Here is a 15421-nt window from a genome sequence, read left to right on the forward strand (position 1 = left end):
AAAGAGTGATATATATATATCATATATAGTGTGTGTGTATATATATATATATATATATATACACACACATTATGTATACACACATATTTTTCAAAGTGAAAAAATTTTAATGCTTTAAAGAACTTATATGTAAAAAAAAATCAAGGAGATCAACTAGCTATTTTGATAAGCATCATGCTAGACACACATACCCTTAGTTGAATGAATAAATACTGTATCTTCTGTTTCCTCTTTTTAGAAATGTCATGTTCCAACTACTGGTCTTTGATACTTACTCCTACATCTAAAGTTTTATCTCAATCCCTTCCCCATGAACAAGCCCATGTTTTTCAAATAGCTCAGCTACTTACATTTGGTTGTTTCATGGTCATCTTAAATTCAATAAATTACAGTACTTTGGAGCAAGGTCTAATGAAAGATTATGGGGGATGACTTTGAAGTCAGGTAACCTAGACTTGAGCCCAAACTCAGATATTTATATATTGAGGACAACGAGTATATATTATTTTTTGAAAGTGCACACCTACTAGCTCATTCTCTATGTCTCCCTCCCTCCCTCCCTCTCTCTCTCTCTCTACATATAGCTTATATAATTTTAAAAATATTTTTTATTTAAAAAATGATTAAAGATTTAATAAGAAAATTTAAAATAAAACAGTAGTGAATTTAATAGTAGTATATTAAAACAAATTCTCAGAATTTGAAAAATCAAGGTCCAAAAAAGGATATTAAATATTTAAGTAATATAACTAATTAAATGTATTTAACATATAGAAAATACTTTATAAGTCAACTAATATCATTTTTAAGGCTTGTATTATGAGAAATTTGCCTATTACATAAATAATAATCATTAGTATCTAAAACTATTCTAGAAGTATTAATATATACAACTAGATAAGAAAAATGTTATATAAATACTGGAAAGAAGTAAAAATGATCATTACTGGTAGATACGCTTTTCCCTCAGTGTGCAGGTTTTCAGTACGAAATGCGAAACACTTCCTACAAGCTCACCTAGCTCATGGAGCTCAATTTACTTTGGATTTTAGTGTTTCTGTTCTTAGGTTCTGACCCTTGCTGACTTGTCTCTGGTACCAATACAGGGTTGATGCAACTCTGTTTCCTTGATACTCGGCCACCTCAGCCGCAGCGTAACAAAGTTCACAACTACTTTAGGCTTTGTTCTAACAACACACATTAAATCCACATGTTCATATTCAGCTAAAAATCTTTATTGAACTATGCTGAAATGAAGGAGTCTTAAAATAAAATAAAGTTTATGCTCTTAGATTATTTTATACCTTAGGATTTCATTTTTTATGACAGAGTCACACAGACACACAAATCTATTACTTTACTCATAAAAAAAAGATTTACGTGTATCAAAAATTATGCTTCTCCATTCAAATATTTTAGAGGCATGACTCTTCAAAAGAATGGAACATTCCCCTAATCTTGACTCCATGGCCATGACTGCATCATGTATTCGAGGGACAGTTCCCCACAGATGTGTATAAATTGAAGTAAATGAACTATCTTCTTTTATTTTCTTCATGGTGTGTAACAATTTATCATAATCTTCAAAATGGATTTCCCTTGGCCAATAATCCTGCAAAAAATGTGAAAGATATAACTTAAGTCATTTTTAGTGAATTTAAATAATAGAGTTCAAAATCAATGAGCTAAAATTGAGATTTAATTCCATAGCAATACCTTCTTTTATATTATTTAAGTATAACTGACACAATGATATATTAGTTTCAGGTATCCAACACATACAACACAGCATTATTTTTTACTAAATGCCATTTTTTTTTCAAAAATTGTGAAACAATCACCAACTTTAGAAGTTTCAAATATTTCACAAAAAAACTTTCCTGAATCATTTGAAAATAAGTTGCTTACTTGACTATGCCCCATCATCCTTGAATACTTTAGTTATTTCCCAAAAACAAAAGCATTCTCCTACATAATCAAAATATAACCATCAGAAATAGGAAATTGGCATTGATACACTGTGCCTATCTAATTCTCAGACTCTGGTCAAGTCTTATCACCTGAATCAGTAATGCCCTTTTTATAGCAAAAGGATCTAATTCAGTATCTTCATATGTCTTTAGTCTCTTTCAGTCTAAAAATTCCCTAGTCTTTTCTTGACCTCCACAAGTTCACAATGAAACCTGAAATTCCAATTCCAAACATTCTAGTATTCTCTCTTTCCATATTACAATTACCATCTCCAACAGTGAAAATATTTAGTTGGCTTATCTTTAATACATATACTTATTTTAAGGTAACCAATCTCTCCTATCCACTGGGAGTCTTTTCTGTATAGATAACCCTTTTCATACTGCTTCAACTCTTTTTAATACCTAAGGAATTGAAAAGGACTAAACAAGTATGACACTAGAGAGAAATACTGCAGAAGGGTGATATAAATTCCATGATGGCAAGGATTTTTCTCTGATATGTTCATTATTGTTTCTCCAGTATCCAGAACAATACCCGGGATCTGGTAGGTAGTAAATAAAATCATTAAATGAATGAATGAATAGGAGAAGTACAAGAACTGATAGTAATATAACACTATTGGAACAGGAGATTGTTATAAAAATAGAATATAAAAATATTTTTATAAAAATAAAAATAGAACAGTGATGGAGTAAAGGGGAAAGAAGGAGAAGGGAAAATGTGAGAATTGATCAAATAGATAAATGAGAAATGATTGAAAGTAGAAAAAAGTATACAGAAGTATACAGAACCATAATAAGAGGAAGAGGGGAAAGATAGGAGTAGAAAGCATAAAATATTATAAAAGAAAAAAATGGTAAGAATCGGTTGAAATGATACAGTTTTAGATGATGTGACAAAGGATAAATTATAAGATATGAGAAACTAACAGCTAACACGTAGGTTCCAGGTACTGGTTTAAGGCTAGCTAGTAGCAGAGCTGGGATCTGAGCATAGGCAATCTGACACCAGTTTACCAGTTTGTTTTTTAAGATTTTATTTATTTATTCGTGAGAGACACAGAGAGAGAGAGAGAGAGAGAAGCAGAGACACAGGCAGAGGGAGAAGCAGGCTCGATGCAGGGAGCCTGACATGGGACTCAATCCCAGGTCTCCAGGATCACACCCTGGGCTGATGGCAGAGCTAAACCGCTGTGCCACCTGGGCTGCCCCAGAGCCTCTGTTCTTAACCACTTTACCACCATGCAGATGTATATCTTTCCTTTCACATTTTAGAGGGAAATTAAAATAGATAGGTTTTCCAGGAAGTCATAAGCAGTTTAGAATGTATTTTAATTTGTTTTGTTTTATTCATTTGTTTATCATATGCCTCATTTCTTAAAAAATGACAGCTCGATGAAGGTGGGGATCTTTGCCTGTTTTTATTCACCGGTATATTCTAATTATTGATGTGGTTAGCATGTAATAGGTACTCAAAAATATTTCTTGAATAAATTTGAGGAAGTTATTATTTCTTTTGTAACAATGCCTCTAGACAAAAGTTTTATTCAGCAAACAAAAAATTAAATATCCAGTCATTTTATTCCTGGATATTTTGAAATAACCAATAGCTTGGCAATGCATAGACATAGTCATACCTTAAAACAAGTAACTACAGAATATAAGCATTTGGTTAGGAAATCCAGACAATAAGAAACATTTTACAGATAAACTCATTTATGAGAAAATGGTACAAATGGATATATGTTGTTTTGTCAAATGACATCTGATAAAAACTGAAGGCTGACAATATAAACATATACAAGGATAGTGTTTCTTACATATCATTAATAAGATCATATGCTTTGATTTTGATTTTATTCTATCTTTAGTGAAGGGCTGGCATAAACCTATGATCTTAATTTGATTAGCATTATTTTTAAGTAGAGTGTGTATGCATTTTCCAATTCAAATAATTAGAAATTTTCATCTGAAATCACAGATCCTTAAACATGTATGATGGTATAGCCCAAATGTCTCCATAATTATTTGCTGAGTTTGCCTTAATTTTGACTATATAATCCTTTTCCCTTGGCATTAAAAGACCTCAAACATTGTGATTAGGTTACAGCACATTTCCAACATTATTTAAATCAAAGTAATTGCAAAAAGCTTGTACTAATAGTAGTTTAAAACACTAGGCTCTTCCACAGTCATTGAAATACACTCTTATAAACTGGAATATTTTCATTTTCTATTTGATCCTAAAGGGTACTCAGTGCTTTTCTAAAACATTAAAAAAATAAAAATAGATATTTTTGAAATTCTCTTCTCAATAGTTTAGTCATAGCAAATTGTTTATATATAAGTACAAATAGGTGCAAATAATTTAAAGTCCAGTCTTCTCAAAGTATGTACACATCTCATTAAAAAAAAGCCTCCTTGGGGATCCCTGGGTGGCTCAGCGGTTTAGCACCTGCCTTTGGCCCAGGGCGCGATCCTGGAGTCTCGGGATCGAGTCCCGCATCAGGCTCCCGGCATGGAGCCTGCTTCTCCCTCTGCCTGTGTCTCTGCCTCTCTCTCTCTCTCTCTCTCTATGTCTATCATAAATAAATAAAATAAATAAATCTTTTTTAAAAAAGCCTCCTTTTCTTTCTGTTTTCCACACTAACATCCTTATTATAGTCCTTGACACTCTTCAATGCAAAACAAACCTAATCTTTAGACTCACAAGTGTATAGACCCAAGGGAAAACTTATAGTAAGTCCAATAATGGCAGAAGTCAGTATTTACACATAACAATGGAAACTGGAGCTTTCAAAATGAAAACACATTTTGAATATTTCACTCTGATTCAATAATCAAGGAAACTCAACACATCTGCAAATTACCTGTGCATCTAAGCTGTGGTACATGGATAAATGAAGTAAGTACTCATAATCAGATATTCTTTAAGGTGTAAATATTTAAGACAAACATATTAGCAAAATTATATAAAAATATTTGTATAATTCTTCTGATAGGATATACAACTAGAATTCTCAAACTCAAAAAGAGAACAGAATACTGACAAGAGGGAAACGCTAGAACAGAGTCTACAGAAAGGAGATAAATATTTATAAGTATTTCCCCCACTGAAATGAAGTTTTTTGATTTTCTATTCTTAAAGTCTTTCCTAAGCCTTCCACATCTCCATAGCTGATTTATTTTATTTTGTTATTTTTATTTTATTTATTATTTTTTGAGAGGGGGAGGAAGAGAGAGGCAGAGGGAGAGGTAGAAGGAGAATCCTAAGCAGGCTCCATGCTGGAAGGGCTCCATATTACAACCCTAGATCCAGACCTGAGCCAAAATCAAGAGTCAGATGCTGGGGCACCTGGATTGCTCAGTGGTTGAGCGTCCACCTTTGTTTGGCTCAGGTTGTGATCCCAGGGTCCTGGGATCGAGTTCCACATTAGGCTCCCTGCAGGGAGCCTGCTTCTCCTTCTGCCTATGTCTCTGCCTCTCTCTGTGTCTCTAATGAGTAAATAAATAAAATCTTTAAAAAAAAAAAAGAGTCAGATGCTTAACTGATTGAGCCACCCAGGCACCCCTCCACAACTTATATTTTAAAAGATGCTTTGGCACATAAAATAGATGTTTTACTCACCCAATTTTGAAACTTTAAGAATTCTTCAATATTCCTTGGAGGTTGTTGCATTTTCTAATGAAGTAAAATCAATATTGCTAATTAACATCAATTCAGACTGGTTATGATATTTACATATAATTTACTTAAGTAGATGATATTGGACTTAAGTTGTAATTTTCAGAGCCATAAGACATTGTAAAATATGCACTTTTACATTGTAAAGTTCCTGTACCTTAGAAAGGAACAGAGATCAATGTTTAAATCCCAAGCATCCAAACCAAATTCTGTGAGAGGCTTCCCTGTTATATATTGCTCCTAGAAAAAAAACTCTACATGAGTCCTGTTGAATATCCTCATTTCAAATTCCTATGAGAGTTCTGAGATATTTTGGGCTATCTTGGATGGTGTCTACAATAAATCCAAAGCCAAAAATATAGTAACTTGCCCCTCTTGCTGATGATGTATTTAAAAGGCCACACCAGTGACATGGTGAAAATAATTTAAATATTCAATATCTCAGTGTAACAAGTAATAATCGCATTTTTATTAGTTTCCTCATAAGTTGAAAACATATTCTTTCATTAGACAAATTAATTTTAATCAAGATCACATTTTGTTCTTTCTTGCCTTAGAGACTGTATACACATTCTTTCTTCTGCTTGGAAGGCTCCCTGTTCCAAACTCCCTCCAATCCTTTCTTGGTCTATTTAACTTTATTTTATTTTTTAAAAAGATTTTATTTATTTATTCATGAAAGACAGAAAGAGAGAGAGGCAGAGACACAGGCAGAGGGAGAAGCAGGCTCCATGCAGGAAGCCCGATGTGGGACTCGATTCCGGCATTCCAGGATCACGTCCTGAGCCAAAGGCAGACAGATGCTCAACCGCGGAGCCACCCAGGCATCCCTAACTCTTATTTTAAATATCAAATTAAAAGTCACTTTCTCTAGGAAGCCTTCCTTGTTCCCCCCAAATAATTATCTATGGTAACACACAGCTGATTCATATCTATATGAGGAGAGAAACTATGGTATAATCACCATTGAACTGTCAAAATTTCATACAGTGACCGGCTCTGGGTGAGTGCATAATAAGTACTTGCAATGTGTATAAATTAATGAATAAATGAGTAGAGAAATGTTAGAGAAATGTGTAATTATTTAGAATAATAAGACCATTCCTAGAGAGTGAAAAACCAGTGAGAAGGCAAAAATAAGAGGAATTCAGAATATCCTAATAATCTGATGATGACCTGTCCAAAAAGATTATAATGTAATTTACTAAAACAGATTTTTCACATCAATATGTAAAATGATTAAGATTATAAAATCACCATATTTTTGTAAAAATAGCTACACATTTGAGGTTGAAGAGAATATTTCATTCTCTAATATTGTTTAAAATATATGACAAAGGGCACCTGCATGGCTCAGTGGTTGGAGTGTCTGCATTTGGCTCAGGGCCTGAACCCAGGGTCCTGGGATCAAGTCCTGCATCAGGCTCCCCACAGGAATCCTGCTTCTCCCTCGGCCTATGTCTCTGCCTCTCTCTGTGTCTCTCATGAATAAATAAAATCTTTAAAAATTTTTAAAAAATATATGATAAATATAAAGCAAATATATAACAGTTAATAACAAAATAAAAGGTATATATGCCTATCATTATAAAAATCAGTTTTCAGAAGCAAAACTACATAGATCTGTCAAAAAATTTAATGGAAAACATAGGATTCCAGACTGACAAGGATAAGAAATAAGAGATGGTGTGCAGAGAATGCTTAGAGGCAAAAAAAAATGTTCAGGATACAATATCTTCAGAGACAGTGAGTGTAGTAGTTTTGCTAGAAGAAAGCTATCAGTATATTTTGAAATGCATGGAACATAAAGAAGCTGATAAAAACAATCTAAATGTTGGCTTTTTTACTTGTAATGGTGACCAACCACTTCTAGTACAAAGCAGTAAAAATAATACCCACATTTCTTTTTTTTTTTTTTTTAATTTTTACTTATTTATGATAGTCACATCACAGAGAGAGAGAGAGAGAGAGAGAGAGAGGCAGAGGGAGAAGCAGGCTCCATGCACCGGGAGCCCGACGCGGGACTCGATCCCAGGTCTCCAGGATCGCGCCCTGGGCCAAAGGCAGGCGCCAAACCGCTGCGCCACCCAGGGATCCCTACCCACATTTCTTTTTTAAAAATTCTTTTTCTTTTTTCTTGAGTACAGTTGACACACATTAGTTTCAGGTGTAAAACATAGTAATTTGAGAGCTCTATAGTTTACACTCTGCTCACCACAAGTGTACTTCCTCCTTTCCCTATACAACACTATCACAATATCACTGACTATATTCTCTATGCTGTACCTTTTATTTCTATGGCTATTCATTCCACAACTGGAAGCCTCTATCTTCTATTCTTCTTTACCCATTTTGAATATCCCCCTAATTCTGGCAACCATCAGTTTGTTCTCTGTTTTTATAGTTCTGGTTCTGGTTTTGTTTATTCATTTGTTTTGCTTTTTAGATTACACATATAAGTGAAATTATATGGTATTTGTCTTTCTCTGACTTATTTCACTTAGTATAATACTCTCTAGGATCATCCATGTTGCTGCAAATGGAAATATCTCATCCTTTTCATGGCTGTGTAATATTCCACTGTGTGTGTGTGTGTGTGTGTGTGTGTGTGTGTGTGTGAGAGAGAGAGAGAGAGAGAGACAGAGAGAGACAGATCTTCTTTATGCATTAAAATAACACCCACATTTGAATTAAAGGAAATTAGAATAATGTATTAAGGAAGTGAAACTTACATGAGAAAGTTCTAGCTAACTCCAATATAAAATTCCAAAGTTCTCTAAGGCTAATGTTCAAAGAAGACAGGCATAAGTTAAATGGACTTCTGCTCTCAGTAGAATGCAGAAAGATTCAAAACACCTATGCTTCCATGGTAACAACAAAAGAAACCCAGACAAAATAAAAATCTTCCTTTTTTATGAGGTTGGTGAAAAGTGGTGGGTGCTAGTAAGCAGCACTGGCTATGTCATTTTTGCCAACGTAGAGACCCTTGTTCAAAAATAAAGAATTTTAAGATGATAACATGAGACCATAAAACCAAGTGTAGGGTCCATTTAATCACAAGGCCCTGTGTAACTGCAAGCCTGTGAAGCTTCCCTACCTGGCAGCCTTAATGACCAGAAATCCATAAAGAAATATTCTCTTTTTAAGTGAGCATCAAGCTGTGGCAGCTAGCTTCCTTACCCAGCAGTGAGCTCTGACCATCCACTGAGGAAAGAGTTGGCCTGCCATGGTGCAGTGACTTTGCAGAGATGAAGAAAAATCAGCTGGATCTTAGCCGTTGACATGAGCTGGAGGAACAAACTGGAGTCTGAAAGACACACAAATACAAAAACAAATGACTCAAACAGTCCCTTCCCAGACTCCTATGCCTCACTTCTGAGTTTTGTCTAAAAAGCAGCAGTAAAGGAGGGGCTGGAAAGGTAGAGAACTTATACAGGCCAACAAGATCCTATGGTACTTGGGTTCCAGGGCTCTGACAAAGCTCTGACTCAGAGGGTGAAAAAATCATTAAAAAACTTCAGTCCCAGCTTCTCCCAATTCATTATTGACAAGATCTGAGTTGGCTATGATGAGGGCAGTTGGAAGTTGTGTTATCACAGGTGAACTCAATCCAATTAAAGCTGAAGCCAACCCTAAAGTTCAATTCCAGTCTAGGAGGAATAAAAAGATCAGTATCTCACTTTGCCCAGGAGAGTAATAGGCTTGTGCTCTTTGAAGACTAAGCAACACTAAGTTACACTTCACCCTCTACAATTTTTTCCACATAATGTCTAATCCACAATAAAACAATTACAAGATGTATAAACAAGAAGTAAAATGGGACTCATAGTCAAGGCAAAGCACAGTCACTACAAACTAATTCACTGAGAACCCAGTTGTAAGCAGCAGTCAAGGACTTTAAAGCATCTATTATAAACATGTTAAAAATTTTACAATATAGGTTAGATTGTGGTGCATGAAGAGATGGAGTATTTCAAGAGAAATAGAAATTCTAAAAAAGAAACAAACGGAAATTCCTGAACCATGCACATAATAATCATAAGAAACTGTTGTGTCAACATTAATATTAGATAAGATAGACTTCAAAACAAGAGGTATTACCAGGCATAAATAAGGTTATTTCATATTGATAAGAGGTCAATTCATTAAGACATACCAGCGCTAAATGTGTTTGCATCTAAATAAAAGAGTCTCAAAATACACATGGCAGAAATTTACAAAACTTAAAGGCAATATAGGCAAAAACCACAATTACAGTTAGAGATCTTAACACACCTCTTTGAATAATTGATGAATCAAATATGTACCATACACACAAATTAGTAAGGAGATAAAAGATTTGAACAACATTTAAGTGAAGCAACTTAATTGACATTTACAGAACTATGCTTACAAGTACAGAATACACACTCTTTTAAAGTAATGGAACATAGTGCATTCACTGAGATGGACCTATGCTATACCATAAAACAAATCTCGAAAGCTACAAATAACTGAAATTATTCAGGGTATGTTCTCTGACAACAAGAGCAGTAAAAGAGAAAACAGCAACAAAAAGACATCTAGAAAAATCATAAATATTAAATGATCCATTTCTACATAAAATGCGGTTCACTGAAAAAATAACAGGGAAAATTGGAAAAAAATTCTAACCAAATGATAATGAAAGATAATGAAAACACAACATATCAAAACTTGTGGGATGCAGCTAAAGCTATGCTTAGGAGAAAACAAAGTGCTTAGGAATCTAAAGCAATGAATTAAAAAAGAAATAGAAAAAGGATAAAAAAAAAAAGGTATAAGCAGAAACCGATGAAATAAAAATATGAAAACATAAATCCACAAACTAAAAATTGGTCTTTTAAAAGATGAGAAAATCAATAAAGTCCTGGTAGAAATGAATCTTAAAATTTAAAGGAAAATAGGGGCTCCTGGGTGGCTCAGTTGGTTAACTATCTGCCTTAAGCTCAGGGTCCTGGGTTTGAGCCTGCTTCCTGCTCAACAGGGGGATCTGCTTGTCCTGTCCCTCTCCCTCTGCCCTTTCCCCCTGCTTGTGCACTCTCTCTCCCTCTCAAATAAATAAATAACATATTTTTAAAAGATGAAAATATATCTAGAGGAAAAATCATCTGCTAGATTAACTGATATATATTTTTAAAATTTTAAAAATTAAAAAAATTTTAAAGAGTTTATTTATTCATGAAAGACACAGAAAGAGAGGCTGAGACATAGGCAGAGGGAGAAGCAGGCTCCCTGTGGGGAACCTGATGCAGGACTTGATCCCAGGACCCTGGGATCATGCCCTGAGCTGAAGGCAGACACTCAAGCACTGATCCACCCAGGTATCCCTAAAAAATTTTTTTATCAAACTATTTGATTATAATACTTTATTACTGGCAGAATGTTTGAGGACAGATTACTATTAAGTACATAAAAATATGGCTATTATTAAGACAAAAGAAAGTAAATGGTTGTATTAAATGTTAATATGATCATATCTAGCTCGGGGCTGAATGATATTTACAAAAGTTGATTTAAACAAAAATTAGGATATCTCTATATTAGAGATGAGGGGAAAGAAGAACGTATGGGGTTAGAAAGAGAAGGAATGTTCGTTCATATCCTGAGGACGGTGTTATAAAAGAGTTTTATCATTGGCTTCTGTATGATAAAGTCAATGGATAATGTTTGAAATTGTAAATCAAAAAGTTGCAACATAAGTATATTTTGAGAGCACTGGGCGCCGGGACACAGCCCAGGATCCAGCCTCCCCCGGGACAGGCAGAGGCCGGGAGGGCCCAGGACAGCAAGGACGCTCCTGCCCTGAGCTGAGCAGAGCAGCGGCCCCGCCCCGGAGCCTCCAGGCCCTGCAGACGGAGAGCTCTGGAGCTACTGCGGGGGCTGAATCCAGGGCTCCAGAGCTGGCCCTGCCACTGGGGTTGTTCCTCCAGGGGCCTCACGGGGTAAACAACCCCCACTGAGCCCTACACCAGGCAGGGGGCACAGCAGCTCCCCAAGTGCTAACACCTGAAAATCAGCACAACAGGCCCCTCCCCCAGAAGACCAGCTAGACGGACAAGTTCCAGGGGAAGCCAAGGGACTTAAAGTACACAGAATCAGAAGATACATCCCCGTGTTTTTTTTTTTTTTATTTTGTTTTGTTTTTTTATGTTGTTGTTTTTTTTTTTTTTGCTTTTTGATTTGTTTCCTTCCCCCACCCTTTTTTTTCCTTTCATTCTTTTTCTTTCCCTTTGTCTTCTTTTTTCTTTTTTCTTCCTTTTTTCTTTTTTTCTTTTCATCTTTTCTTTCCTTCTTTCTCTCCTCTCTTTTTCTCCTTTTCCCAATACAACTCGCTTTTGGCCACTCTGCACTGAGCAAACTGACTAAAAGGAAAACCTCACCTCAAAAGAAAGAATCAGAAACAGTCCTCTCTCCCACAGAGTTACAAAATCTGGATTACAATTCAATATCAGAAAGCCAATACAGAAGCACTATTATACAGCTACTGGTGGCTCTAGAAAAAAGCATAAAGGACTCAAGAGACTTCATGACTGCAGAATTTAGATCTAATCAAGCAGAAATTAAAAATCAATTGAATGAGATGCAATCCAAACTAGAAGTCCTAACGACGAGGGTTAACGAGGTGGAAGAACGAGTGAGTGACATAGAAGACAAGTTGATGGCAAAGAGGGAAACTGAGGAAAAAAGAGACAATTAAAAGACCATAAGGATAGATTAACGGAAATAAATGACAGCCTAAGGAAGAAAACCTACGTTTAATTGGGGTTCCCGAGGCTGCCGAAAGGGCCAGAGGGCCAGAATATGTATTTGAAAATCATAGCTGAAAACTTTTCTAATCTGGGAAGGGAAACAAGCATTCAGATCCAGGAAATAGAGAAATCCCCCCCTAAAATCAATAAAAACCGTTCAACACCTCGACATCTAATAGTGAAGCTTGCAAATTCCAAAGATAAAGAGAAGATCCTTAAAGCAGCAAGAGACAAGAAATCCCTGACCTTTATGGGGAGGAGTATTAGGGTAACAGCAGACCTCTCCACAGAGACCTGGCAGACCAGAAAGGGCTGGCAGGATATATTCAGGGTCCTAAATGAGAAGAACATGCAACCAAGAATACTTTATCCGGCAAGGCTCTCATTCAAAATGGAAGGAGAGATAAAGAGCTTCCAAGACAGGCAGGAACTGTAAGAATATGTGACCTCCAAACCAGCTCTGCAAGAAATTTTAAGGGGGACTCTTAAAATTCCCCTTTAAGAAGAAGTTTGGGATGCAGCAAAAGCAGTCCTAAGGGGGAAATACATCGCATTACAAGCATCCATTCAAATACTGGAAAGAACGCAAATACAAAAGCTAACCTTACACCTAAAGGAGCTAGAGAAAAAACAGCAAATAGATCCTACACCCAGCAGAAGAAGAGAGTTAATAAAAATTCGAGCAGAACTCAACGAAATCGAGACCAGAAGAACTGTGGAACAGATCAACAAAACCAGGAGTTGGTTCTTTGAAAGAATTAATAAGATATATAAATCATTAGCCAGCCTTATTATGAGAAGAGAGAGAAGACTCAAATTAATAAAATCATGGATGAGAAAGGAGAGATCACTACCAACACCAAGGAACTACAAACGATTCTAAAAACATATTATGAACAGCTATACGCCAATAGATTAGGCAATCTAGAAGAAATGGACGCATTTCTGGAAAGCCACCAACTACCAAAACTGGAACAGGAAGAAATAGAAAACCTGAACAGGCCAATAACCAGGGAGGAAATTGAAGCAGTCATCAAAAACCTCCCAGGACAAAAAGTCCAGCGCCAGATGGCTTCCCAGGGGAATTCTATCAAACGTTTAAAGAAGAAACCATACCTATTCTACTAAAGCTGTTTGGAAAGATAGAAAGAGATGGAGTACTTCCAAATTCGTTCTATGAGGCCAGCATCACCTTAATTCCAAAACCACACAAAGACCCCACCAAAAAGGAGAATTACAGAACAATATCCCTGATGAACATGGATGCAAAAATTCTCAACAAGATACTAGCCAATAGGATCCAACAGTACATTAAGAAAATTATTCACCATGACCAAGTAGGATTTATTCCCGGGACACAAGGCTGGTACAACACTTGTAAAACAATCAATGTGATTCATCATATCAGCAAGAGAAAAACCAAGAACCATATGATCCTCTCATTAGATGCAGAGAAAGCGTTTGACAAAATACAGCATCCATTCCTGACCAAAACTCTTCAGAGTGTAGGGATAGATGGAACATTCCTCGACATCTTAAAAGCCATCTACGAAAAGCCCACAGCAAATATCATTCTCAATGGGGAAGCACTGGGAGCCTTTCCCCTAAGATCAGGAATAAGACAGGGATGTCCCCTCTAACCACTGCTATTCAACATAGTACTGGAAGTCCTAGCCTCAGCAATCAGGCAACAAAAAGACATTAAAGGCATTCAAATTGGCAAAGAAGAAGTCAAACTCTCCCTCTTCACCGATGACATGATACTCTACATAGAAAACCCAAAAGCCTCCACCCCAAGATTGCTAGAACTCATGCAGCAATTTGGTAGCATGGCAGGATACAGAATCAATGCCCAGAAATCAATGGCATTTCTATACACTAACAATGAGACTGAAGAAAGAGAAATTAAGGAGTCAATCCCATTTACATTTGCACCCAAAAGCATAAGATACCTAGGAATAAACCTAACCAAAGATGTAAAGGATCTATACCCTCAAAACTATAGAACACTTCTGAAAGAAATTGAGGAAGACACAAAGAGATGGAAAAATATTCCTTGTTCATGGATTGGCAGAATTAATATTGTGAAAATGTCAATGTTACCCAGGGCAATTTACACGTTTAATGCAATCCCTATCAAAATACCATGGACTTTCTTCAGAGAGTTAGAACAAATTATTTTAAGATTTGTGTGGAAGCAGAAAAGACCCCGAATAGCCAGGGGAATTTTAAAAAAGAAAACCATAGCTGGGGGCATCACAATGCCAGATTTCAGGTTGTACTACAAAGCTGTGGTCATCAAGACAGTGTGGTACTGGCACAAAAACAGACACATAGATCAGTGGAACAGAATAGAGACCCCAGAAGTGGACTCTGAACTTTATGGTCAACTAATATTCGATAAAGGAGGAAAGACTATCCACTGGAAGGAAGACAGTCTCTTCAATAAATGGTGCTGGGAAAATTGGACATCCACATGCAGAAGAATGAAACTAGACCACTCTCTTGCACCATACACAAAGATAAACTCAAAATGGATGAAAGATCTAAATGTGAGACAAGAGTCCATCAAAATCCTAGAGGAGAACACAGGCAACACCCTTTTTGAACTCGGCCACAGGAACTTCTTGCAAGATACATCCACGAAGGCAAAAGAAAGAAAAGCAAAAATGAACTATTGGGACTTCATCAAGATAAGAAGCTTTTGCACAGCAAAGGATACAGTCAACAAAACTAAAAGACAACCTACAGAATGGGGAAGATATTTGCAAATGACGTATCAGATAAAGGGCTAGTTTCCAAGATCTATAAAGAACTTATTAAACTCAACACCAAAGAAACAAACAATCCAATCATGAAATGGGCAAAAGATATGAAGAGAAATCTCACAGAGGAAGACATAGACATGGCCAACATGCACATGAGAAATGCTCCGCATCACTTGCCATCAGGGAAATACAAATCAAAACCACAATGAGATACCACCTCACACC

General features: G+C 36.1%; 1 protein-coding gene across 4 annotated transcripts in view; it reads right to left on the reverse strand.

Moving 5' to 3' along the window:
- Positions 1 to 15421, reverse strand: part of FAM227B (family with sequence similarity 227 member B) — a 189094-nt gene that overhangs the window by 170052 nt on the left and 3621 nt on the right. For 3 of the 4 annotated variants that reach the window (XM_072808452.1, XM_072808449.1, XM_072808450.1), the window contains exons 2-4: positions 8839 to 8965; positions 5602 to 5655; positions 1381 to 1612 (exon numbers count right to left, since the gene is read on the reverse strand). In XM_072808452.1, coding sequence (XP_072664553.1) covers positions 1381 to 1612; positions 5602 to 5655; positions 8839 to 8886 — 334 coding nt within the window. In that variant the 5' untranslated portion in view covers positions 8887 to 8965. Of the gene's footprint in view, positions 1 to 1380; positions 1613 to 5601; positions 5656 to 8390; positions 8494 to 8838; positions 8966 to 15421 lie in introns of those variants that run through there. The other variant, XM_072808451.1, reaches the window with a different exon arrangement.

This window comes from Canis lupus, chromosome 32 (assembly GCF_048164855.1).
Source record: "Canis lupus baileyi chromosome 32, mCanLup2.hap1, whole genome shotgun sequence".
Classification (NCBI taxonomy): domain Eukaryota; kingdom Metazoa; phylum Chordata; class Mammalia; order Carnivora; family Canidae; genus Canis; species Canis lupus.